Source organism: Hyperolius riggenbachi, chromosome 5 (genome assembly GCF_040937935.1).
Source record: "Hyperolius riggenbachi isolate aHypRig1 chromosome 5, aHypRig1.pri, whole genome shotgun sequence".
Classification (NCBI taxonomy): Eukaryota; Metazoa; Chordata; class Amphibia; order Anura; family Hyperoliidae; genus Hyperolius; species Hyperolius riggenbachi.
The window spans coordinates 448,234,972-448,262,415 of NC_090650.1; the positions used below are offsets into that span (position 1 = coordinate 448,234,972).

Genomic DNA, 27,444 nt, shown 5'->3' on the forward strand with positions numbered 1-27,444 from the left:
TGTACCCCATATGAGCTGTAAGTATTACTGTACCCTGTATGGGCTGTGAGTGTTACTGTACCCCGTATGGGCTGTGAGTATTACTGTACCCCATATGAGCTGTAAGTATTACTGTACCCCGTATGAGCTGTGAGTATTACTGTACCCCGTATGGGCTGTGAGTGTTACTGTATGGTCTGTGAGTATTACTGTACCCTGTATGAGCTGTGAGTATTACTGTACCCCGTATGGGCTGTGAGTATTACTGTACCCCGTATAAGCTGTGAGTGTTACTGTACCCCGTATGAGCTGTGAGTATTACTGTACCCCGTATGAGCTGTGAGTATTTCTGTACCCAGTGTGAGCTGTGAGTATTACTTTACCCCGTATGGGCTGTGAGTATTCCTGTACCCAGTATGAGCTGTGAGTATTACTGCACCCCGTATGGGCTGTGAGTATTACTGTACCCCGTACGGGCTGTGAGTATTACTGTATACCGTATGGGCTGTGAGTATTACTGTACCCCGTATGAGCTGTGAGTATTACTGTACCCCGTATGGGTTGTGAGTATTACTGTACCCCGTATGGGCTGTGAGTATTACTGTACCCCGTATGGGCTGTGAGTATTACTGTACCCCGTATGGGCTGTGAGTGTTACTGTACCCCGTATGGGCTGTGAGTATTACTGTACCCTGTATGGGCTGTGAGTATTGTTGTACCCCGTATGGGCTGTGAGTATTACTGTACCCCGTATGGCCTGTGAGTATTACTGTACCCCGTATGGGCTGTATTACTTTACCCCGTATGGGCTATGAGTATTGCTGTACCCCGTATGGGCTGTAAGTATTACTGTACCCCGTATGGAGTATTACTGTACCCCGTATGAGCTGTGAGTATTACTGTACCCCGTATGGGCTGTGAGTATTACTGTACCCTGTATGAGCTGTGAGTATTACTGTACCCCGTATGAGCTGTGAGTGTTACAGTACCCGGTATGGGTTGTGAGTATTGCTGTACCCCGTATGAGCTGTGAGTATTACTTTACCCCGTATGAGCTGTGAGTATTACTGTACCCCGTATGGGCTGTGAGTATTACTGTACCCTGTATGAGCTGTGAGTATTACTGTACCCCGTATGGGCTGTGAGTATTGCTGTACCCCGTATGGGCTGTGAGTATTACTGTACCCCGTATGGGCTGTGAGTATTACTGTACCCCGTATGAGCTGTGAGTATTACTGTACCCCGTATGGGCTGTGAGTATTACTGTACCCTGTATGGGCTGTGAGTATTACTGTACCCCGTATGAGCTGTGAGTATTACTGTACCCCGTATGAGCTGTGAGTTTTACTGTACCCCGTATGGGCTGTGAGTATTACTGTACCCCGCATGGGCTGTGAGTATTACTGTACCCTGTATGAGCGGTGAGTATTACTGTACCCCGTATGAGCTGTGAGTATTACTGTACCCCGTATGGGCTGTGAGTATTACTGTACCCCGTATGGGCTGTGAGTATTACTGTACCCCGTATGAGCTGTGAGTATTACTGTACCCCGTATGGGCTGTGAGCATTACTGTACCCCTTATGGGCTGTGAGTATTACTGTACCCCGTATGGGCTGTGAGTATTACTGTACCCCGTATGAGCTGTGAGTATTACTGTACCCCATATGAGCTGTGAGTATTACTGTACCCCGTATGGGCTGTGAGTATTACTGTACCCCGTATGGGCTGTGAGTATTACTGTACTCCGTATGGTCTGTGAGTATTACTGTACCTTGTATGAGCTGTGAGTATTACTGTACCCCGTATGGGTTGTGTGTATTACTGTACCCCGTATGGGCTGTGAGTATTACTGTACCCCGGATGGGCTGTGAGTATTACTGTACCCCGGATGGGCTGTGAGTATTACTGTACCCCGGATGGGCTGTGAGTATTACTGTACCCCGTATGGGCTGTGAGTATTACTGTACCCCGTATGGGCTGTAAGTATTACTGTACCCCGGATGGGCTGTGAGTATTACTGTACCCCGTATGGGCTGTGAGTATTACTGTACCCCGTATGGGCTGTGAGTATTACTGTACCCCGTATGGGCTGTGAGTATTACTGTGCCCAGTATGGGCTGTGAGTATTACTGTACCCCGTATGGGCTGTGAGTATTACTGTACCCCGTATGGGCTGTGAGTATTACTGTACCCCGTATGAGCTGTGAGTATTACTGTACCCCGTATGGGCTGTGAGCATTACTGTACCCCTTATGGGCTGTGAGTATTACTGTACCCCGTATGGGCTGTGAGTATTACTGTACCCCGTATGAGCTGTGAGTATTACTGTACCCCGTATGAGCTGTGAGTATTACTGTACCCCGTATGGGCTGTGAGTATTACTGTACCCCGTATGGGCTGTGAGTATTACTGTACTCCGTATGGTCTGTGAGTATTACTGTACCTTGTATGAGCTGTGAGTATTACTGTACCCCGTATGGGTTGTGTGTATTACTGTACCCCGTATGGGCTGTGAGTATTACTGTACCCCGGATGGGCTGTGAGTATTACTGTACCCCGGATGGGCTGTGAGTATTACTGTACCCCGGATGGGCTGTGAGTATTACTGTACCCCGTATGGGCTGTGAGTATTACTGTACCCCGTATGGGCTGTAAGTATTACTGTACCCCGGATGGGCTGTGAGTATTACTGTACCCCGTATGGGCTGTGAGTATTACTGTACCCCGTATGGGCTGTGAGTATTACTGTACCCCATATGGGCTGTGAGTATTACTGTGCCCAGTATGGGCTGTGAGTATTGCTGTACCCCGTATGGGCTGTGAGTATTACTGTACCCCGTATGGGCTGTGAGTATTACTGTACCCCGTATGGGCTGTGAGTATTACTGTACCCCGTATGGGCTGTGAGTATTACTGTACCCCATTATGCGCTGTGAGTATTACTGTACCCCATTATGGGCTGTGAGTATTACTGTACCCCGTATGGGCTGTGAGTATTACTGTACCCTGTATGGGTTGTGAGTATTACTGTACCCCCTTATGGGCTGTGAGTATTACTGTACCCCGTATGGGCTGTGAGTATTACTGTACCCCGTATGGGCTGTGAGTATTACTGTACCCCGTATGGGCTGTGAGTATTGCTGTACCCCGTATGGGCTGTGAGTATTACTGTACCCAGTATAGGCTGTGAGTATTACTGTACCCCGTATGGGCTGTGAGTATTACTGTGCCCAGTATGGGCTGTGAGTATTACTGTACCCCGTATGGGCTGTGAGTATTACTGTACCCCGTATGGGCTGTGAGTATTACTGTACCCCGTATGGGCTGTGAGTATTACTGTAGTGTGAGGGGTTTTCAATGTGAAAATGACTTTGTAAAATATCCTTACATCAGACTATCAGGCGACTTTCTAGCCTGACTATGTCCAGAGAGCCCGATACTGTCTGCTGGTAAGATATGAAGGGAAAAGCCAGATCCCGCTATAGTGCCGTATCTGTAAAGACATGGGAGTGAGAAGCAGTGTAGAGTTATACTCACAAGTGTAGGTTACCAGTAGGCAAGCCCTTTGTAGGCAGGAGGGGATCTTACACCCGCCCCCTCGGAGGATGGTTAGTGTACAGAGCGATCTCAGGGATCAGATTCTTGCAGCAGAGAATCCCCTATTAGTGTTAGTGATCCATGGTTGGTTGACGCTTTCTGTCGGCAGGAGAGTTTGGTGATAGGCCCCTCCCCCTCAGGTGGAATCGATGCCGGTAATAACGATGAAACAGGCGACAATCAGAATAAAACAATGTTCAGATAAATGAAAGTAGGGGACATAGTACTCACCTCCCCACAGATGGTTCACCACAAGGGTAGCATCAAACATGCTATAATAATGTACTCCAAAAATGCAACCCGTTTCGTGGGATACTGCCACTTCATCAGGCAGCAAAACAGGAACAGCTGGGAGGCACCAACAATCAGGCAGACAAAGACTATGGCCTATAACCATGCACTATCTGTATGATAGAAAATACAGGTCTATAGAACTATCACAATAGGACTTATGGATTATAAAATAGCAACTATTATGTAAAGAAAAGCATCACTAAGAGCGCTATCATTAGTAGCAAAACCTAATACAACAAATGATACAAATAGTTTATGAAAAGAGTCAGAATCATTTGTTGTCATCTTTTCATGAACTGTTTTTCTCTGTGAGCTTCTGAGAGGAGCTGATGTCATGGTAAGTATGCAATAGTCATCATGTGCTTATTTCAAATCATTTTACGAAGTTCAGGTTTCCTTTAAATGGCACCAAAAGACAATCCAATTTTATTAAGTTTGTTTGGATGGACTTAAAGAGAAACTGTAACCAAGAATTGAACGTCATCCCACTCAGTAGCTGATACCCCCTTTTACATGAGAAATCTATTCCTTTTCACAAATGGACCATCAGGGGGCGCTGTATGGCTGATATTGTGGTGAAACCCCTCCCATAGTGTGATGTCAGGAGGACCATGGTACTGACATCACACTGTGGGAATCTTGTTGCATTGTGGGAAATAACAGCTGTTTACAACTGCAAAAAAAAAAAGCAAGCAGCATCTCCTTCCAGTGACATCACCTGCCAGCAGTAAAAATGTCACCATGTGATAAATGTCAGAATGTAAATCAAGGAGAGGAAAGATTTTACAATGGGAAAATACTGATTAAATCATTTATACTTAATTATTGTAAAAATGAAGCACTTTTGTATTACATTCTTTTCACTGGAGTTCTTCTTTAACGTTGATGGAGATTTGTACCCTGGAGTGAGAGGCTTAGTGGCAGCGTGGAGATCAGCCTGGCATGGAAGGGGTGTCAGCACTGACGGGATTAATCTATAGCTCTCCATCTGCAGACAATTATAGGATCTCTATAAAAGCCTCCATTATGATGAATTATAATCACGTTAGGAGCGTTTGTCCCCAAATACCGTCCGTCACGCCTGATTGCCGCTCCACCTGCCTGCTGCTGATCCTCGTCACAACTCATTACTGCCAGCTAATAATCCGCCCAATTACCAGGACCATTACCTCCGTCCCGGGGGTTACTGTGGTGACTTTGCCAAACGCGGCACAGAATACACGGACTGGAATACACGGCACGGAATACACGGACTGGAATACACGGCACAGAATGCACGGACTGGAATACACGGCACGGAATGCACGGCACGGAATACATGGACTGGAATACACGGCACGGAATACACAGACTGGAAAACACGGCACGGAATACACGGCACGGAATACACGGACTGGAATACACGGCACGGAATACACGGCACGGAATACACGGACTGGAATACACGGCACGGAATACACGGACTGGAATACACGGCACGGAATACATGGACTGGAATACACGGCACGGAATACACGGACTGGAATACACGGCACGGAATACACGGACTGGAATACACGGCACGGAATACACAGACTGGAAAACACGGCACGGAATACACAGACTGGAATACACGGCACGGAATACACGGCACGGAATACACGGACTGGAATACACGGCACGGAATACACGGCACGGAATACACGGCACGGAATGCACGGAATACACGGACTGGAATACACGGCACGGAATGCACGGCACGGAATACATGGACTGGAATACACGGCACGGAATACACAGACTGGAAAACACGGCACGGAATACACGGCACGGAATACACGGACTGGAATACACGGCACGGAATACACGGCACGGAATACACGGACTGGAATACACGGCACGGAATACACGGACTGGAATACACGGCACGGAATACACGGACTGGAATACACGGCACGGAATACATGGACTGGAATACACGGCACGGAATACACGGACTGGAATACACGGCACGGAATACACGGACTGGAATACACGGCACGGAATACACAGACTGGAAAACACGGCACGGAATACACAGACTGGAATACACGGCACGGAATACACGGCACGGAATACACGGACTGGAATACACGGCACGGAATACACGGCACGGAATACACGGCACGGAATGCACGGCACGGAATACACAGACTGGAATACACGGCACGGAATACATGGCACGGAATACATGGCACGGAATACACGGACTGGAATACACGGCACGGAATACACGGCACGGAATACACGGCACGGAATACACAGACTGGAATACACAGACTGGAATACACGGCACGGAATGCACGGCACGGAATACACGGACTGGAATACACGGACTGGAATACACGGCACGGAATACACGGACTGGAATACACGGACTGGAATACACGGCACGGAATGCACGGCACGGAATACACGGACTGGAATACACGGACTGGAATACACGGCACGGAATACACGGCACGGAATACATGGCACGGAATACATGGCACGGAATACACGGACTGGAATACACGGCACGGAATACACGGCACGGAATACACGGCATGGAATACACGGCATGGAATACACAGACTGGAATACACAGACTGGAATACACGGCACGGAATGCACGGCACGGAATACACGGCACGGAATACACGGACTGGAATACACGGCACGGAATACACGGACTGGAATACACGGACTGGAATACACGGCACGGAATACACGGACTGGAATACACGGCACGGAATACACGGACTGGAATACACGGCACGGAATACACGGACTGGAATACACGGCACGGAATACATGGCACGGATTACACGGACTGGAATACACGGCACGGAATACACGGCACGGAATACACGGCACGGAATACACGGCCCAGAACACACGGACTGGAATACACGGCAAGGAATACACGGACTGGAATACACGGCCCAGAACACACGGACTGGAATACACGGCACGGAATACACAGACTGGAATACACGGCACGGAATACACGGACTGGAATACACGGCACGGAATACACAGACTGGAATACACGGCACGGAATACACAGACTGGAATACACGGCACGGAATACACGGCACGGAATACACGGCACGGAATGCACGGACTGGAATACACGGCACGGAATACACAGACTGGAATACACGGCACGGAATACACGGACTGGAATACACGGCACGGAATACACAGACTGGAATACACGGCCCAGAACACACGGACTGGAATACACGGCACGGAATACACGGACTGGAATACACGACTTGGAATACATGGCCCAGACCACACGGACTGGAATACACGGCACAGAATACACGGCACAGAATACACGGACTGGAATACACGGCCCAGAACACACAGACTGGAATACACGGCACAGAATACACGGCACAGAATACACGGACTGGAATACACGGCCTAGAACTCAAAGACTGGAATACACGGCACGGAATACATGGACTGGAATACACGGCCCAAAACACACAGACTGGAATACACGGCACGGAATACACGGCCCAGAACACACAGACTGGAATACACGGCACAGAATACACGGCACGGAATACACGGACTGGAATACACGGCCCAGAACTCAAAGACTGGAATACACGGCACGGAATACATGGACTGGAATACACGGCCCCAAACACACAGACTGGAATACACGGCACGGAATACACGGCCCAGAACACACAGACTGGAATACACGGCTCGGATTACACAGCCCAGAACACACAGACTGGAATACACGGCACGGAATACACGGACTGGAATACACGGCTTGGAATACATGGCCCAGACCACACGGACTGGAATACACGGCACAGAATACACGGCACAGAATACACGGACTGGAATACACGGCCCAGAACTCACAGACTGGAATACACGGCCCAGAACACACAGACTGGAATACACGGCTCGGATTACACAGCCCAGAACACACAGACTGGAATACATGGCACGGAATACACGGACTGGAATACACGGCCCAGAACTCACAGACTGGAATACATGGCACGGAATACACGGACTGGAATACACGGCCCAGAACTCACAGACTGGAATACATGGCACGGAATACACGGACTGGAATACACGGCCCAGACCACACGGACTGGAATACACGGCTTGGAATACACGGCCCAGAACTCACAGACTGGAATACACGGCACGGAATACACGGCCCAGAACACACAGACTGGAATACACGCCACAGAATACACGGCTCGGATTACACAGCCCAGAACTCACAGACTGGAATACACGGCACGGAATGCACGGCCCAAAACACACAGACTGAAATACACAGTACGGAATACACGGACTGGAATACACGGCTTGGAATACATGGCCCAGAACTCACAGACTGGAATACACGGCCCAGAACTCACAGACTGGAATACACGGCCCAGAACACACAGACTGGAATACACGGCTCGGATTACACAGCCCAGAACACACAGACTGGAATACATGGCACGGAATACACGGACTGGAATACACGGCCCAGAACTCACAGACTGGAATACATGGCACGGAATACACGGACTGGAATACACGGCCCAAAACACACAGACTGGAATACACGGCACGGAATACACGGACTGGAATACACAGCCTAGAACACACAGACTAGAATACATGGCACGGAATACACGGATTGGAATACACGGCCCAGAACTCACAGACTGGAATACACATCCCAGAATACACGGCACGGAATACACGGCCCAGAATACACAGACTGGAATACACGGCACGGAATACACGGCTTGGAATACACAGCCCAGAACTCACAGACTAGAATACACGGCACAGAATACACGGGCTAAAATACATGTCCTGGAATACACGGCACGGAATACACGGCTTGGAATACACAGCCCAGAACTCACAGACTAGAATACACAGCCCAAAACACACAGACTGAAATACACGGCACGGAATACACGGGCTGGAATACACGGCCCAAAACACACAGACTGGAATACACGGACTGGAATACACGGCCCAAAACACACAGACTGGAATACACGGACTGGAATACACGGCCCAAAACACACAGACTGGAATACACGGCACGGAATACACGGGCTGGAATACACGGCCCAAAACACACAGACTGGAATACACGGCACGGAATACATGGACTGGAATACACGGCCTAGAACACACAGACTGGAATACACGGCACGGAATACACGGACTGGAATACACGGCCTAGAACACACAGACTGGAATACACGGCACGGAATACACGGACTGGAATACACGGCCTAGAACACACAGACTGGAATACATGGCACGGAATACACGGACTGGAATACACGGCATGGAATACATGGACTGGAATACACAGCCCAAAACACACAGACTGGAATACACGGCCCAGAACACACAGACTGGAATACACGGCACGGAATACATGGACTGGAATACACAGCCCAAAACACACAGACTGGAATACCCGGCACGGAATACACGGACTGGAATACACAGCCTAGAACACACAGACTGGAATACACGTCCCAGAATACACGGGCTAAAATACATGTCCTGGAATACATGGCTCGGAATACACAGCCAGAAATACATGGCCCATTGGCCCAGAATACACAGCCAAGAATACACGGCAGAAATACATGGCCCAGAATATATGGACTGAAATACGCCCCCCCTCCCCTCCCTGAATACACAGCCAAGAATACACGGCATGGAATACACGGACCAAAATACACCCCCTGCAGCGCAATTTCAAAATGCAGAAAAACCACAAAACGCACAAAGAAATAAAGGAAAACCGCCAGTTATTTGCAACGCCATTGAAATACATTAGAGGTGCAGCGAACATGAAATCGCAATTCCCCACGATCCTCGCAATTCAGAGACGTGTGTGTGGGGCTCACAGAGAGAAAGCAGGAGAAGCGCGGATCCCAGAGGGAATGCACATATAGATGATATGATTCTTGTGTTGTTTGCCCCACAGACATCGCCCAGGACAGCCTTCTGGAGGAGCAGACAAAGCGGATCGACCCCCAGAGTGTCATGGCCACCGTCCCCCACCGAGGCCACACGCCTGTTCTCTGGAGGTGAGTGTGGAGATGAAACAGATTATTGTAGAGCAGGATGAGTTCAGGGACTTCGATATGTATTCAGGACTACAACGGTTCATTGACTACGGGGTGTGTTCAGAGACTGGGGGTGTGTTCACAGACCGTGGGGTGTGTACAGAGACTGTAGGGTGTGTTCATAGACTGCGGGGTGTGTTCAGAGACTGTGGAGTGTGTTCAGAGACTGGGGGTGTGTTCACAGACCGTGGGGTGTGTACAGAGACTGTAGGGTGTGTTCATAGATGGCGGGGTGTGTTCATAGACTGTGGGGGGTGTTCAGAGACTGTGGGGTGTGTTCAGAGACTGTGGGTGTGTTCATAGACTGCAGGGGATGTCCAGAGACTGCAGGGTGTGTTCATAGACTGCAGGGGATGTACAGAGACTGGGGGGGGGGGGGGTGTTCATAGACTGCAGGGGATGTACAGAGACTGTGGAGTGTGTCCAGAGACTGCAGGGGGTGTTCATAGACTGCAGGGGATGTACAGAGACTGGGGGGGGGGGGGGGGATGTTCATAGACTGCAGGGGATGTACAGAGACTGTGGAGTGTGTCCAGAGACTGCAGGGGATGTACAGAGACTGTGAGGTGTGTACAGAGACTGTGAGTAGATGAGGCAGGGGGCATCTAGCTGCTGATCCTTGTCGCCAGCAGTTGTCCTGTGGTAGCCAGTTATCCTTGTAGCCAGCAGTTATCCTGTGATAGCCAGCAGTTATCCTTGTAGCCAGCAGTTATCCTTGTAGCCAGCAGTTATCCTGTGATAGCCAGCAGTTATCCTGTGGTAGCCAACAGTTATCCTTGTAGCCAGCAGTTATGCTGTGGTAGCCAGCAGTTATCCTTGTAGCCAGCAGTTATCCTTGTAGCCAGCAGTTATCCTGTGGTAGCCGACAGTTATCCTTGTAGCCGGCAGTTATCCTTGTAGCCAGCAGTTATCCTGTGGTAGCCAGCAGTTATCCTTGTAGCCAGCAGTTATCCTTGTAGCCAGTAGAGTTGGGCCGAACGGTTCGCCTGCGAACGGTTCCATGCGAACTTCCGTGGTTCGTGTTCGCGTCCCGCAGGCGAAGTTTTGCGGAAGTTCGGTTCGCCCCATAATGCACCATGAGGGTCAACTTTGACACTCTACATCACAGTCAGCAGGCCCAGTGTAGCCAATTAGGCTACACTAGCCCCTGGAGCCCCACCCCCCTTATATAAGGCAGGCAGCGGCGGCCATTACGGTCACTCGTGTGCCTGCATTAGTGAGAGTAGGGCGAGCTGCTGCAGACTGTCTCTCATAGGGAAAGATTAGTTAGGCTTAGCTTGTTCCTGGCTGCATACCTGTTCTGTGAACCCACCACTGCATACCTGTGCTGTGAACCCACCACTGCATACCTGTTCTGTGAACCCACCACTGCATACCTGTTCTGTGAACCCGCCACTGCATACCTGTTCTGTGAACCCGCCACTGCATACCTGTTCTGTGAACCCACCACTGCATACCTGTTCAGTGAACCCACCACTGCATACCTGTTCTGTGAACCCACCACTGCATACCTGTTCTGTGAACCCACCACTGCATACCTGTTCAGTGAACCCGCCACTGCATACCTGTTCAGTGAACCCGCCACTGCATACCTGTTCAGTGAACCCACCACTGCATACCTGTTCTGTGAACCCACCACTGCATACCTGTTCTGTGAACCCACCACTGCATACCTGTTCTGTGAACCCACCACTGCGTACCTGTTCAGTGAACCCACCACTGCATACCTGTTCAGTGAACCCACCACTGCATACCTGTTCAGTGAACCCACCACTGCATACCTGTTCAGTGAACCTGCCACTGCATACCTGTTCTGTGAACCCACCACTGCATACCTGTTCTGTGAACCCACCATTGCATACCTGTTCTGTGAACCCACCACTGCATACCTGTACTGTGAACCCACCACTGCATACCTGTTCAGTGAACCCGCCACTGCATACCTGTTCTGTTCAGTGAACCCGCCACTGCATACCTGTTCAGTGAACCCACCACTGCATACCTGTTCTGTGAACCCACCACTGCATACCTGTTCTGTGAACCCACCACTGCATACCTGTTCTGTGAACCCACCACTGCGTACCTGTTCAGTGAACCCACCACTGCATACCTGTTTAGTGAACCCACCACTGCATACCTGTTCAGTGAACCCACCACTGCATACCTGTTCAGTGAACCTGCCACTGCATACCTGTTCTGTGAACCCACCACTGCATACCTGTTCTGTGAACCCACCATTGCATACCTGTTCTGTGAACCCACCACTGCATACCTGTTCTGTGAACCCACCACTGCATACCTGTTCTGTGAACCCACCACTGCATACCTGTTCAGTGAACCCGCCACTGCATACCTGTTCAGTGAACCCACCACTGCATACCTGTTCTGTGAACCCACCACTGCATACCTGTTCTGTGAACCCACCACTGCATACCTGTTCTGTGAACCCACCACTGCGTACCTGTTCAGTGAACCCACCACTGCATACCTGTTCAGTGAACCCACCACTGCATACCTGTTCAGTGAACCCACCACTGCATACCTGTTCAGTGAACCTGCCACTGCATACCTGTTCTGTGAACCCACCACTGCATACCTGTTCTGTGAACCCACCACTGCATACCCGTACTGTGAACCCACCACTGCATACCTGTTCAGTGAACCCGCCACTGCATACCTGTTCTGTTCAGTGAACCCGCCACTGTATACCTGTTCTGTTCAGTGAACCTGCCACTGCATACCTGTTCTGTTCAGTGAACCCGCCACTGTATACCTGTTCAGTGAACCTGCCACTGCATACCTGTTCTGTTCAGTGAACCCGCCACTGCATACCTGTTCTGTTCAGTGAACCCGCCACTGTATACCTGTTCTGTGAACCCACCACTGCATACCTGTACTGTGAACCCACCACTGCATACCTGTTCAGTGAACCCGCCACTGCATACCTGTTCTGTTCAGTGAACCCGCCACTGTATACCTGTTCTGTTCAGTGAACCCGCCACTGCATACCTGTTCTGTTCAGTGAACCCGCCACTGTATACCTGTTCTGTTCAGTGAACCCGCCACTGCATACCTGTTCTGTTCAGTGAACAGTTTGGTGTGTCAGTGTGAAGCAGTACCTTAATTACACTACCTGATTGATGTATACACATGCAAGATGTTTTAAAGCACTTTAGGCCTGTCATTTAGCATTCAATGTGATTTCTGCCCTTAAAACGCTGCTTTGCGTCAAATCCAGATTTTTCCCGGGGACTTTTGGCGTGTATCCCACTCCGCCATGCCCCCCTCCAGGTGTTAGACCCCTTGAAACATCTTTTCCATCACTTTTGTGGCCAGCATAAATTTTTTTTTTCAAAGTTCGCATCCCCATTGAAGTCTATTGCGGTTCGCGAACTTTAACGCGAACCGAACCTTCTGCGAAAGTTCGCGAACCCGGTTCGCGAACCTAAAATCGGAGGTTCGGCCCAACTCTAGTAGCCAGGTATCCTCGTACCTAGCAGTTATCCTGTGGTAGCCAGCAGTTATCCTGTGGTAGCCAGCAGTTATCCTGTGGTAGCCAGCAGTTATCCTGTGGTAGCCAGCAGTTATCCTTGTAGCCAGCAGTTATCCTGTGGTAGCCGACAGTTATCCTTGTAGCCGACAGTTATCCTTGTAGCCGACAGTTATCCTTGTAGCCGACAGTTATCCTGTGGTAGCCAGCAGTTATCCTTGTAGCCAGCAGTTATCCTTGTAGCCAGCAGTTATCCTGTGGTAGCCAGCAGTTATCCTGTGGTAGCCAGCAGTTATCCTGTGGTAGCCAGCAGTTATCCTGTGGTAGCCAGCAGTTATCTTTGTAGCCAGCAGTTATCCTGTGGTAGCCGACAGTTATCCTTGTAGCCGGCAGTTATCCTTGTAGCCGGCAGTTATCCTGTGGTAGCCAGCAGTTATCCTTGTAGCCAGCAGTTATCCTTGTAGCCAGCAGTTATCCTGTGGTAGCCGACAGTTATCCTTGTAGCCGGCAGTTATCCTTGTAGCCAGCAGTTATCCTGTGGTAGCCAGCAGTTATCCTGTGGTAGCCGACAGTTATCCTTGTAGCCAGCAGTTATCCTTGTAGCCAGCAGTTATCCTTGTAGCCAGCAGTTATCCTGTGGTAGCCAGCAGTTATCCTGTGGTAGCCAGCAGTTATCCCTGTAGCCAGCAGTTATCCTGTGGTAGCCAGCAGTTATCCTTGTAGCCAGAAGTTATCCTATGGTAGCCGACAGTTATCCTTGTAGCCAGCAGTTATCCTTGTAGCCAGCAGTTATCCTGTGGTAGCCAGCAGTTATCCTGTGGTAGCCAGCAGTTATCCTGTGGTAGCCAGCAGTTATCCCTGTAGCCAGCAGTTATCCTGTGGTAGCCAGCAGTTATCCCTGTAGCCAGCAGTTATCCTGTGGTAGCCAGCAGTTATCCTGTGGTAGCCAGCAGTTATCCTTGTAGCCAGCAGTTATCCTGTGGTAGCCAGCAGTTATCCTTGTAGCCAGCAGTTACCCTTGTAGCCAGCAGTTATCCTTGTAGCCAGCAGTTATCCTATGGTAGCCGACAGTTATCCTTGTAGCCAGGTATCCTCGTACCTAGCAGTTATCCTGTGGTAGCCAGCAGTTATCCTGTGGTAGCCAGCAGTTATCCTGTGGTAGCCAGCAGTTATCCTGTGGTAGCCAGCAGTTATCCTTGTAGCCAGCAGTTATCCTGTGGTAGCCAGCAGTTATCCTGTGGTAGCCAGCAGTTATCCTTGTAGCCAGCAGTTATCCTTGTAACCAGCAGTTATCCTGTGGTAGCCAGTTATCCTTGTAGCCAGCAGTTATCCTTGTAGCCAGCAGTTATCCTGTGGTAGCCAGCAGTTATCCTTGTAGCCAGCAGTTATCCTGTGGTAGCCAGCAGTTATCCTTGTAGCCAGCAGTTATCCTGTGGTAGCCAGTTATCCTTGTAGCCAGCAGTTATCCTTGTAGCCAGCAGTTATCCTTGTAGCCAGCAGTTATCCTATGGTAGCCGACCGTTATCCTTGTAGCCAGGTATCCTCGTACCTAGCAGTTATCCTGTGGTAGCCAGCAGTTATCCTGTGGTAGCCAGCAGTTATCCTGTGGTAGCCAGCAGTTATCCTTGTAGCCAGCAGTTATCCTTGTAGCCAGCAGTTATCCTGTGGTAGCCAGCAGTTATCCTGTGGTAGCCAGCAGTTATCCTTGTAGCCAGCAGTTATCCTTGTAGCCAGCAGTTATCCTGTGGTAGCCAGTTATCCTTGTAGCCAGCAGTTATCCTTGTAGCCAGCAGTTATCCTGTGGTAGCCAGCAGTTATCCTGTGGTAGCCAGCAGTTATCCTTGTAGCCAGCAGTTATCCTGTGGCAGCCAGTTATCCCTGTAGCCAGCAGTTATCCTGTGGTAGCCGACAGTTATCCTTGTAGCCAGGTATCCTCGTACCTAGCAGTTATCCTGTGGTAGCCATCAGTTATCCTTATAGCCAGCAGTTATCCAGTGGTAGCCAGCAGTTATCCAGTGGTAGCCAGCAGTTATCCTGAGGTAGCCAGCAGTTATCCTGTGGTAGCCAGCAGTTATCCTGAGGTAGCCAGCAGTTATCCTGTGGTAGCCAGCAGTTATCCTGTGGTAGCCAGCAGTTATCCTGAGGTAGCCAGCAGTTATCCTGTGATAGCCAGCAGTTATCCTGTGGTAGCCAGTTATCCTTGTAGCCAGCAGTTATCTTGTGGTAGCCAGTTATCCTTGTAGCCAGCAGTTATCCTGTGGTAGCCAGCAGTTATCCTTGTAGCCAGCAGTTATCCTGTGGTAGCCAGCAGTTATCCTGTGGTAGCCAGCAGTTATCCTTGTAGCCAGTTATCCTGTGGTAGCCAGCAGTTATCCAGTGGTATCCAGCAGTTATCCTTGTAGCCAGCAGTTATCCTGTGGTAGCCAGCAGTTATCCTGTGGTAGCCGACAGTTATCCTGTGGTAGCCAGCAGTTATCCTTGTAGCCAGCAGTTATCCTGTGGCAGCTAGTTATCCCTGTAGCCAGCAGTTATCCTGTGGTAGCCGACAGTTATCCTGTGGTAGCCAGCAGTTATCCTGTGGTAGCCAGCAGTGATCCTGTGGTAGCCAGTTATCCTTATAGCCAGCAGTTATCCTGTGGTAGCCAGCAGTTTTCCTTGTAGCCAGCAGTTATCCTGTGGTAGCCAGCAGTTATCCTGTGGTAGCCAGCAGTTATCCTGTGGTAGCCAGTTATCCTGTGGTAGCCAGCAGTTATCCTTGTAGCCAGTAGTTATCCTTGTAGCCAGCAGTTATCACGTGGTAGCCAGCAGTTATCCTGTGGTAGCCAGTTATCCTTGTAGCCAGCAGTTATCCTTGTAGCCAGCAGTTATCCTTGTAGCCAGCAGTGATCCTGTGGTAGCCAGCAGTGATCCTGTGGTAGCCAGTTATCCTGTGGCAGCCAGGTATACTTGTAGCCAGCAGTTATCCTTGTAGCCAGCAGTTATCCCTGTAGCCAGCAGTTATCCTTGTAGCCAGCAGTTATCCTTGTAGCCAGCAGTTATCCTGTGGTAGCCAGCTATGCTCTGATATGACCCAGCCAAGGGTCACAAACTCCTATCACTCAATAGCAGATATTTCCTTACAAAGATTCTGTCCTTCAGCCTGGACACTCCTCAGTAAATCTGTCCATGTGTTTCCGGCAGTCATGTGACCTCCTTGTGTGTGCGGCAGTCATGTGACCTCCTTGTGTGTCCGGCAGTCATGTGACCTCCTTGTGTGTCTGGTAGTCATGTGACCTCCTTGTGTGTCCGGCAGTCATGTGACCCCCCTCGTGTGTCCGGCAGTCATGTGACCCCCTCGTGTGTCCGGCAGTTATGTGACCTCCTTGTGTGTCCGGCAGTCATGTGACCCCCTCGTGTGTCTGACAGTCATGTGACCTCCTTGTGTGTCCGGCAGTCATATGACCCCCTCGTGTGTCCGACAGTCATGTGACCTCCTTGTGTGTCCGGCAGTCATGTGACCTCCTTGTGTGTTCAGCAGTCATGTGACCCCCTCGTGTGTCCAACAGTCATGTGACCTCCTTGTGTGTCCGGCAGTCATGTGACCTCCTTGTGTGTCCGGCAGTCATGTGACCTCCTTGTGTGTTCAGCAGTCATGTGACCCCCTCGTGTGTCCAACAGTCATGTGACCTCCTTGTGTGTCCGGCAGTCATGTGACCCCCTCGTGTGTCCGGCAGTCATGTGACCCCCCTGTGTATCCGGCAGTCACGTGATCTCCTCATGTCTCCACCAGGTACTCTCAGCTGGCCTCGGTGGAGCTGGACAAGTTTCTGGAAGATGTCAGGTGAGGACAGAGCGATCAGTTACCTATGGATCCTTACTGTCTGTCCACTGGCTCTCTAACTTCCCCTTCTGCCCCACCCACCTCTCACTCTACCTCCCCCTTCTGCCCCACCCACCTCTCACTCTACCTCCCCCTTCTGCCCCACCCACCTCTCACTCTACCTCCCCCTTCTGCTCCCCCGGCTCTCTCCTCCCCCTCTCCCCCCTCTCTCTCCCTCCCCGCCTCTCTTTCTGTCCGTCTACCCTTCACCCTCTCTCTCCCCCCTCTCTCTCCCCCCTCTCCATCCCTCTATCCCCGCGCCTCTCTCTCCCCCTCCCTCTCCTCCCGCCTCTCTCTTCCCCTCTCCTGCCTTCTCTCTCCCCTCTCTGTCCCTCTCCCCCCCGCCTCTCCCTATCCTCCCTCTTTCCTTCACCCCCTCCATCTCTCTCCCCCCCCCCCCCCCCCCCCCCTTTCTCTCTGTGACTTCATGTTGTGTGTCCCCAGGAATGGGATCTATCCGCTGATGAACTTTGCCGTCAGTCGCCCCCACGTCTTGCCACGTGCGCTCTCACACTCTCAGGAGGACCTACAGATGGCGCAGACCCCCACCCCGGAGCCCTCGGAGGTGGAGACCCGAAAGGTGGGCGGATGGAGATTGGGGGTATTTTGTGGGACTGGATGAAAAGCAGATTCTTCATTTCATGTTGTGTCTTCCGTGTGTTCAGGTCATACAGATGCACTGCAACCTGGAGCGCCGGGACGACAAAGCACGCTTACATGTATGTAGTCCCGCGTGTGTGTGCGTGTGTGTTTATATGTATGTGTGTATAGATGTGTGTGTGTGTACAGTGTGTGTAAATATAGGTGTGGGTGTGTGTGTGTGTGTGTGTGTGTGTGTGTGTGTGTGTGTGTGTGTGTGTGTGTGTACAGTGTGTGTGTGTGTGTGTGTGTACAGTGTGTGTGTACAGTGTGTGTGTGTGTGTGTACAGTGTGTGTGTGTGTGTGTGTGTGTGTGTGTGTGTGTGTGTGTGTGTGTGTGTGTGTGTACAGTGTGAGTGTACAGTGTGTGTGTATACAGAGTGTGTGTATAGTGTGTGTATAGTGTGTGTACAGTGTGTGTGTGTGTACAGTGTGTGTGTGTGTACAGTGTGTGTGTGTACAGTGTGTGTGTGTGTGTGTGTGTGTGTGTGTGTGTGTGTGTGTGTGTGTGTGTAGATGTGTGTGTGTGTGTGTGTGTGTGTGTGTGTGTATACAGTGTGTGTGTGTGTGTGTAGTGTGTGTGTGTGTGTGTACAGTGTGTGTGTACAGTGTGTGTGTGTGTGTGTGTACAGTGTGTGTGTGTACAGTGTGTGTGTGTGTGTGTGTACAGTGTGAGTGTACAGAGTGTGTGTATAGTGTGTGTATAGTGTGTGTACAGTGTGTGTGTGTGTGTGTGCGTGTGTGTATACAGTGTGTGTGTGTAGTGTGTGTGTGTAGTGTGTGTGTGTGTGTGTGTGTGTGTGTGTGTGTGTGTGTGTGTGTGTGTGTGTGTGTGTAGATGGGCCATCTACACACACACACACACACATGCTTGGCCCATGTGTCCCCATCCGAAATGGCCGCTTGGATACGCATAGGAAGTGGGGTAGAACGTCAGGTTTTAGTGTGTTCTGTGCCTTCCGTTCCCCACTGGTTTCTGTGTTCCGGATGGTGCTGTCAGGCTCAGGTCCGGCTCCGGTCCGGGTGCGTGGGCCGGAGATCTGGACCCAAAAAATAGCGAATGTTGGAAAAGAGTCCGGATCCGCTCCGTTACGTACGGAACGGACGCGTGTGAACATCCGCATAGACATTACATTGCTATGCGGAACGTACGTTCCGTTTGTACAGTATGCGGTCCGGATCAGATCCGGAAAATCCGGATAGCGAACGCTAATGTGAACCGGGCCTTAGGGGAAGGATTCCATGAAATGTTAACAGGATCCACAATATACCCCATCCTGTATGGACCAGCGCTGCCAAAGGCAAGAAAAGAAAGAGAGAAGAAATTGAAGGTATCAGTAAAGGAAGAGAGAAGAAGAAAAGAAAAAGGGAGAAAGAAAAGATTTTATACATACCTGGGGCGTCCTCCACCCCCATCAGCCTGGATCGCTCCCACGCCACCGTCCTCCGCTGCCCGCAGCTCCGGTACCGGGTGCCGTAACATCCTCCATCCCCATAAGCTCGGATCGCTCCCACGCCGCCGCCCTCCGCTGCCTGCAGCTCCGGTACCGGGTCCCATCACTTCCTCCAGCCCCATAAGCTCGGACCGCTCCCACGCCGCCGTCCTCCGCAGCTTCAGGAACCGGATCCTGTCACTTCCTCCAGCCCCATCCGCCTGGATCGCTCCCATGCCGCCGTCCTCCGCTGCCCGCAGCTTCGGGAACCGGATCCTGTCACTTCCTCCAGCCCCATCCGCCTGGATCGCTCCCACGCCGCCGCCCTTCGCTGCCTGCAGCTCCGGTACCGGGTCCCGTCACTTCCTCCAGCCCCATAAGCTCGGACCGCTCCCACGCCGCCGTCCTCCGCTGCCCGCAGCTTCAGGAACCCGATCCTGTCACTTCCTCCAGCCCCATCAGCCTGGATCGCTCCCACGCCGCTGTTCTCAGCCTTCTCCAGCTCCGGTACCGGATCCTGTCACTTCCTCCAGCCCCATCCGCCTGGATCGCTCCCACGCAACCGTCCTCCGCTGCCCGCAGCTTCGGGAACCGGATCCTGTCACTTCCTGCAGCCCCATCCACCAGGATCGCTCCCACGCAACCGTCCTCCGCTGCCCGCAGCTTCAGGAACCGGATCCTGTCACTTCCTCCAGCCCCATCAGCCTGGATCGCTCCCACGCCACCGTCCTCCGCTGCCCGCAGCTTCGGGAACCGGATCCTGTCACTTCCTCCAGCCCCATCAGCCTGGATCGCTCCCACGCCACCGTCCTCTGCTGCCCGCAGCTTCGGGAACCAGGTCCTGTCACTTCCTGCAGCCCCATCCGTCTGGATCGCTCCCACGCCGCCTTCCTCCGCTGCCCGCAGCTTCGGGAACCGGGTCCTGTCATTTCTGTCAGTTGGAGCCAGTCTGGCATAAGAGAAGTGCAGCTCCTGGAGAGATACGCAAAGAGCGCACTTCTTTGTAGCTGGCCACGTCCGGTGGAATTTACGAGACCCGGTACCGGCAATAGGCAGCGGAGGACGGCGGCGTGGGAGCGATCCGAGCGGATGGGGCTGGAGGAGGCCCCAGGTATGTATAACATCTTTTTAATTTTACAGCTCTGAGTCCCTTTAAACGCCTTCAGGCTGTGTCCAGCACTCAGCATTTATGGAAAGGTTGGAAATATAGTAAAATGAATGTTATTTATTCCAGTGTTCATTATAGGGCATTATATTGGTAGGTGAACAGAGGCGCCAGAAGGATAAAAGTACATAACATTTTAAAAAAATTGCTGGGAGGAAGTGGTGGACTCGCCTCCGTTAAAGCAGACACCAAGGACTGTAAATGTATAGATATACACATTTGTTGAAAATACCCCAAAGATGCAACGCGTTTCGCGGGCACAGCCCACTTCTTCAGGCAATACTACCTCTCAGAGGTGCTCTGCTTGCTATAACTGAATTGCTGTTGTTTATCCCCTGCTTATTGCCTGAAGAAGTGGGCTGTGCCCGCGAAACGTGTTGCATCTTTGTGGTATTTTCAATAAATGTGTATATCTATACATTTACAGTCCTTGGTGTCTGCTTTAACGGAGGCGAGTCCACCACTTCCTCCCAGCAATTTTTTAAAAATTTTATGTACTTTTATCCTTCTGGCGCCTCTGTTCACCAACCAATATATTTGAGTCCACCCCAGGTGGAGGGGTGATCTACCCCCTTTCTTCCTATCTACAGAGAGCGACTTCTTAATCCTGAGTGAGGACAGGTCTAATCTCCTCACCTGCCTAATGAGTGGTGACCTAGGTGGTAACCCGTGTCTGTGAGTATTACCATCTCACTGTTTCATTTATCCAATCAATTTTGACATACTACATCATATTGGGCTCTCGATCTCTCTTCAACTTTACTTTCATTATAGGGCAATCCCCCTGCCAGGATAGGTGGAGGAATGCAGCTTTTGTTAGTTAGGGATTTACAACAGGTTTTATGGTTCCTGACTCTCCTTATTAATATCCTTTGAAAAAGGAATGAAAGAATGTGATGAGTATTCGGCAGTACAGCTTTATGAACATATTTTTATGCGATGGGCGCATCTAGCGCTGGTGAATCCGTCACATGTGGCGTGTGTTACTATGGTCACATCAGCAGTATGTGGTAGCGTGTGTTACTATGGTCACATCAGCAGTATGTGGTGGCGTGTGTTACTCTGGTCACATCAGCAGTATGTGGTAGCGTGTGTTACTATGGTCACATCAGCAGTATGTGGTAGCGTGTGTTACTATGGTCACATCAGCAGTATGTGGTAGCGTGTGTTACTATGGTCACATCAGCAGTATGTGGTGGCGTGTGTTACTATGGTCACATCAGCAGTATGTGGTGGCGTGTGTTACTATGGTCACATCAGCAGTATGTGGTGGCGTGTGTTACTATGGTCACATCAGCAGTATGTGGTAGCGTGTGTTACTATGGTCACATCAGCAGTACGTGGTAGCGTGTGTTACTATGGTCACATCAGCAGTACGTGGTAGCGTGTGTTACTATGGTCACATCAGCAGTACGTGGTGGCGTGTGTTACTCTGGTCACATCAGCAGTATGTGGTGGCGTGTGTTACTATGGTCACATCAGCAGTATGTGGTAGCGTGTGTTACTCTGGTCACATCAGCAGTATGTGGTAGCATGTGTTACTCTGGTCACATCAGCAGTATGTGGTAGCGTGTGTTACTATGGTCACATCAGCAGTATGTGGTAGCGTGTGTTACTATGGTCACATCAGCAGTATGTGGTGGCGTGTGTTACTATGGTCACATCAGCAGTATGTGGTAGCGTGTGTTACTATGGTCACATCAGCAGTACGTGGTAGCGTGTGTTACTATGGTCACATCAGCAGTACGTGGTAGCGTGTGTTACTATGGTCACATCAGCAATATGTGGTGGCGTGTGTTACTATGGTCACATCAGCAGTATGTGGTGGCGTGTGTTACTATGGTCACATCAGCAGTATGTGGTAGCGTGTGTTACTATGGTCACATCAGCAGTACGTGGTAGCGTGTGTTACTATGGTCACATCAGCAGTACGTGGTAGCGTGTGTTACTATGGTCACATCAGCAATATGTGGTGGCGTGTGTTACTATGGTCACATCAGCAGTATGTGGTAGCGTGTGTTACTATGGTCACATCAGCAGAATGTGGCGGCGTGTTACTATGTTTACATCAGCAGTATGTGGCAGCGTGTGTTACTCTGGTCACATCAGCAGTATGTGGTAGCGTGTGTTACTATGGTCACATCAGCAGTATGTGGTGGCGTGTGTTACTCTGGTCACATCAGCAGTACGTGGTAGCGTGTGTTACTATGGTCACATGAGCAGTATGTGGTAGCGTGTGTTACTATGGTCACATCAGCAGTATGTGGTAGCATGTGTTACTATGGTCACATCAGCAATATGTGGTGGCGTGTGTTACTATGGTCACATCAGCAGTATGTGGTAGCGTGTGTTACTATGGTCACATCAGCAGTATGTGGCGGCGTGTGTTACTATGGTCACATCAGCAGTATGTGGTAGCGTGTGTTACTATGGTCACATCAGCAGTATGTGGTGGCGTGTGTTACTATGGTCACATCAGCAGTATGTGGTAGCGTGTGTTACTATGGTCACATCATCAGTACGTGGTAGCGTGTGTTACTATGGTCACATCAGCAGTATGTGGTAGCGTGTGTTACTATGGTCACATCAGCAGTACGTGGTAGCGTGTGTTACTATGGTCACATCAGCAATATGTGGTGGCGTGTGTTACTATGTTCACATCAGCAGTACGTGGTAGCGTGTGTTACTATGGTCACATCAGCAGTACGTGGTAGCGTGTGTTACTATGGTCACATCAGCAATATGTGGTGGCGTGTGTTACTATGGTCACATCAGCAGTATGTGACGGCGTGTGTTACTATGGTCACATCAGCAGTACGTGGTAGCGTGTGTTACTATGGTCACATCAGCAGTACGTGGTAGCGTGTGTTACTATGGTCACATCAGCAGTACGTGGTAGCGTGTGTTACTATGGTCACATCAGTAGTATGTGGCGGCGTGTGTTACTATGGTCACATCAGCAGTACGTGGTAGCGTGTGTTACTATGGTCACATCAGCAGTATGTGGTAGCGTGTGTTACTATAGTCACATCAGCAGTATGTGGTGGCGTGTGTTACTGGTCACATCAGCAGTACGTGGTAGCGTGTGTTACTATGGTCACATCAGCAGTACGTGGTAGCGTGTGTTACTATGGTCACATCAGCAGTATGTGGTGGCATGTGTTACTCTGGTCACATCAGCAGTATGTGGTGGCGTGTGTTACTCTGGTCACATCAGCAGTATGTGGTGGCGTGTGTTACTATGGTCACATCAGCAGTATGTGGTGGCGTGTGTTACTATGGTCACATCAGCAGTACGTGGTAGCGTGTGTTACTATGGTCACATCAGCAGTACGTGGTAGCGTGTGTTACTATGGTCACATCAGCAGTATGTGGTGGCGTGTGTTACTATGGTCACATCAGCAGTATGTGGTAGCGTGTGTTACTATGGTCACATCAGCAGTATGTGGTAGCGTGTGTTACTATGGTCACATCAGCACTATGTGGTAGCGTGTGTTACTATGGTCACATCAGCAGTATGTGGTGGCGTGTGTTACTATGGTCACATCAGCAATATGTGGTGGCGTGTGTTGCTATGGTCACATCAGCAGTATGTGGTAGCGTGTGTTACTCTGGTCACATCAGCAGTATGTGGTAGCGTGTGTTACTATGGTCACATCAGCAGTATGTGGTGGCGTGTGTTACTCTGGTCACATCAGCAGTATGTGGTAGCGTGTGTTACTATGGTCACATCAGCAGTATGTGGCGGCGTGTGTTACTATGGTCACATCAGCAGTATGTGGTGGCGTGTGTTACTATGGTCACATCAGCAGTATGTGGTGGCGTGTGTTACTCTGGTCACATCAGCAGTATGTGGTAGCGTGTGACTATGGTCACATCAGCAGTATGTGGTAGCGTGTGTTACTATGGTCACATCAGCAGTATGTGGTGGCGTGTGTTACTCTGGTCACATCAGCAGTATGTGGTGGCGTGTGTTACTATGGTCACATCAGCAGTATGTGGTGGCGTGTGTTACTATGGTCACATCAGTAGTATGTGGTAGTGTGTGTTACTATGGTCACATCAGCAGTATGTGGCGGCGTGTGTTACTATGGTCACATCAGCAGTATGTGGTAGCGTGTGTTACTATGGTCACATCAGCAGTATGTGGTAGCGTGTGTTACTATGGTCACATCAGCAGTATGTGGTGGCGTGTGTTACTATGGTCACATCAGCAGTATGTGGTGGCGTGTGTTACTATGGTCACATCAGTAGTATGTGGTAGTGTGTGTTACTATGGTCACATCAGCAGTATGTGGCGGCGTGTGTTACTATGGTCACATCAGCAGTATGTGGTAGCGTGTGTTACTATGGTCACATCAGCAGTATGTGGTAGCGTGTGTTACTATGGTCACATCAGCAGTATGTGGTAGTGTGTGTTACTATGGTCACATCAGTAGTATGTGGTAGTGTGTGTTACTATAGTCACATCAGCAGTATGTGGTGGCGTGTGTTACTATGGTCACATCAGCAGTATGTGGTAGTGTGTGTTACTCTGGTCACATCAGCAGTATGTGGTGGCGTGTGTTACTCTGGTCACATCAGCAGTATGTGGTGGCGTGTGTTACTATGGTCACATCAGCAGTATGTGGTGGCGTGTGTTACTATGGTCACATCAGTAGTATGTGGTAGTGTGTGTTACTATGGTCACATCAGTAGTATGTGGTAGTGTGTGTTACTATGGTCACATCAGCAGTATGTGGTGGCGTGTGTTACTATGGTCACATCAGCAGTATGTGGTGGCGTGTGTTACTATGGTCACATCAGCAGTATGTGGTGGCGTGTGTTACTATGGTCACATCAGCAGTATGTGGTAGCGTGTGTTACTATGGTCACATCAGCAGTATGTGGTAGCGTGTGTTACTATGGTCACATCAGCAGTACGTGGTAGCGTGTGTTACTATGGTCACATCAGCAGTATGTGATAGTATGTTGGCCATATATGTTATGTAGCTTATGTCAATGGTTCCTGTGATTATAACAAGCTCAGGTTCATCTAAAAGACAAAAGCAGACCAGGAGCCCAATGGTGCAGAATCGTGTAAGATTCAGGAAAGCAGATTGCTAAGGATGTGTATACTCACAAAGGTGACCTGCAAATCCTTGCAACCACCATCAGAGCAGGCGGGAAATGAACCTTCCCTGCTCGGTTTCCCAGGTCTGTGAGAGGAACTGGGCGGTCGCACTCCGGAAGGTCTTTAAGACAACTAAAAAACTATCACCTCTGAAAGCGATATGACAAGACACTTAAAACAGGGGGGGGGGGAGGTGCCCAATGCATAAAACATAATAAGCTGTTAACCTTGTAAACAGAGAGGGAATCTTACCTCTCTTGAAGGATTCAGGTCTTTTATTCAAGCAGATAACATTGACAATGCGTTTCGCGGGTACTTTCCGCTTCCTCAGGTCAGTGAAAAAAGCAGGTGCCTTACTGCTATGGCTGTGTAGCGAGCATGAGCGCCTCTCTGTCTGTTATGTGTCACTTTCTGCATTATGTCTTCCGCAGCTCACTCTCTACCTGAAGCTGGAGGATAAACTCCACCGACATCTAAGCTGTGACCTGCTGCCCAGTAAGTGCACCACACAATACGGGGCAGCCTGCTAGGGAGGGAGGGGCAAGTTACAAGCAAATCTCCCCCAAGGAGGCAATTTACCAAACGTAAGCAGAGCTGCTGGTTTTGGAGATCAGAGAGCACAGCGAGTGTGGGGAAGCTCTTAAGGTGTATGGACTGGGGGGGGGGGGGGGGGGGGCTGCAGAGAGGTATATGGACCGGAAAGGGGGAGGAGGGGTAGCTGGTCTGCAGAGAGGTATAGGGAGGGGGGGGGGGCCTCAGTGAGGGATATATACCCGGGGGGGGGGGGTGGCAGGTCTGCAGTGAGGGATATAGACCCAGGGGGGAGGGGGGGTGGTCCCATCCCCGCACTCCATGCTGTAATCCGTGTAACGTGTCTCATACATGATGGATTCCTCTCCTATCTCTACAGCTGAGAGCTCGCAGACTCTGGCCTCAGAACTGGTCCACTACGGCTTCATCAGTGAGGTGAGATTTCCCAGAATCCTCCACTGCAGACCTCAGAGGACTCTGCTCCATTCCTATCCTCAGATTAATCTGCTCACACTGTCCAATCCTGCACGAGTAACGGTAAATCCACTCACATGATCATGGCCAGCCAATCAGAGACTTACATATCAGTCACCTGATCACAGCCGTCACGGCTCCTCCCTCCCCATCCCGCCTCCTCTCTCCCCATCCCAGCTCCTCCCTTCCCATCCCAGCTCCTCCCTGCCCCATCCCAGCTCCTCCCTCCCTTATCCCAGTTCCTCCCTTCCCCATCGCAGCTCCTCCCTCCCCATCCCAGCTCCTCCCTCCCCATCCCAGCTCCTTCTTCATCCCAGCTCCTCCCTCCGCATCCCAGCTCCTCCCTTCCCCATCCCAGCTCCTCCCTCCCTCATCCCGGCTCCTCCTTTCCCATCCCAGCTCCTCCCTCCCCATCCCAGCTCCTTCTTCCCCATCCCAGCTCTTCCCTCCCCATGGCCCATATGTGTGGCAGTTAGTAGCTGATCAGTGTGGCAGTGAGGAAAGCCCATACATGTGGCAGTTAGTAGCTCATCAGTGTGGCAGTGAGGCTGTACCATATGTGTGGCAGTTAGGAGTTGATTAGTGTGGCAGTGAGGAAGGCCCATACGTGTGGCAGTTAGTAGCTGATCAGTGTGGCAGTGCGGATGGCCCATATGTGTGGCAGTTAGTAGCTGATCAGTGTGGCAGTGAGGAAAGCCCATACATGTGGCAGTTAGTAGCTC

At 50.6% G+C, this 27,444-nt stretch overlaps 1 protein-coding gene across 2 annotated transcripts in view; it reads left to right on the top strand.

Moving 5' to 3' along the window:
- NRBP2 (nuclear receptor binding protein 2) overlaps nt 1–27,444 on the top strand; it is a 286,650-nt gene that overhangs the window by 249,814 nt on the left and 9,392 nt on the right. For both annotated transcript variants that reach the window (XM_068238202.1, XM_068238201.1), the window contains 6 exons: nt 9,877–9,979; nt 17,278–17,328; nt 17,812–17,947; nt 18,033–18,086; nt 26,149–26,212; nt 26,628–26,683. In XM_068238202.1, coding sequence (XP_068094303.1) covers nt 9,877–9,979; nt 17,278–17,328; nt 17,812–17,947; nt 18,033–18,086; nt 26,149–26,212; nt 26,628–26,683 — 464 coding nt within the window. The remainder of the gene's footprint in view (nt 1–9,876; nt 9,980–17,277; nt 17,329–17,811; nt 17,948–18,032; nt 18,087–26,148; nt 26,213–26,627; nt 26,684–27,444) is intronic.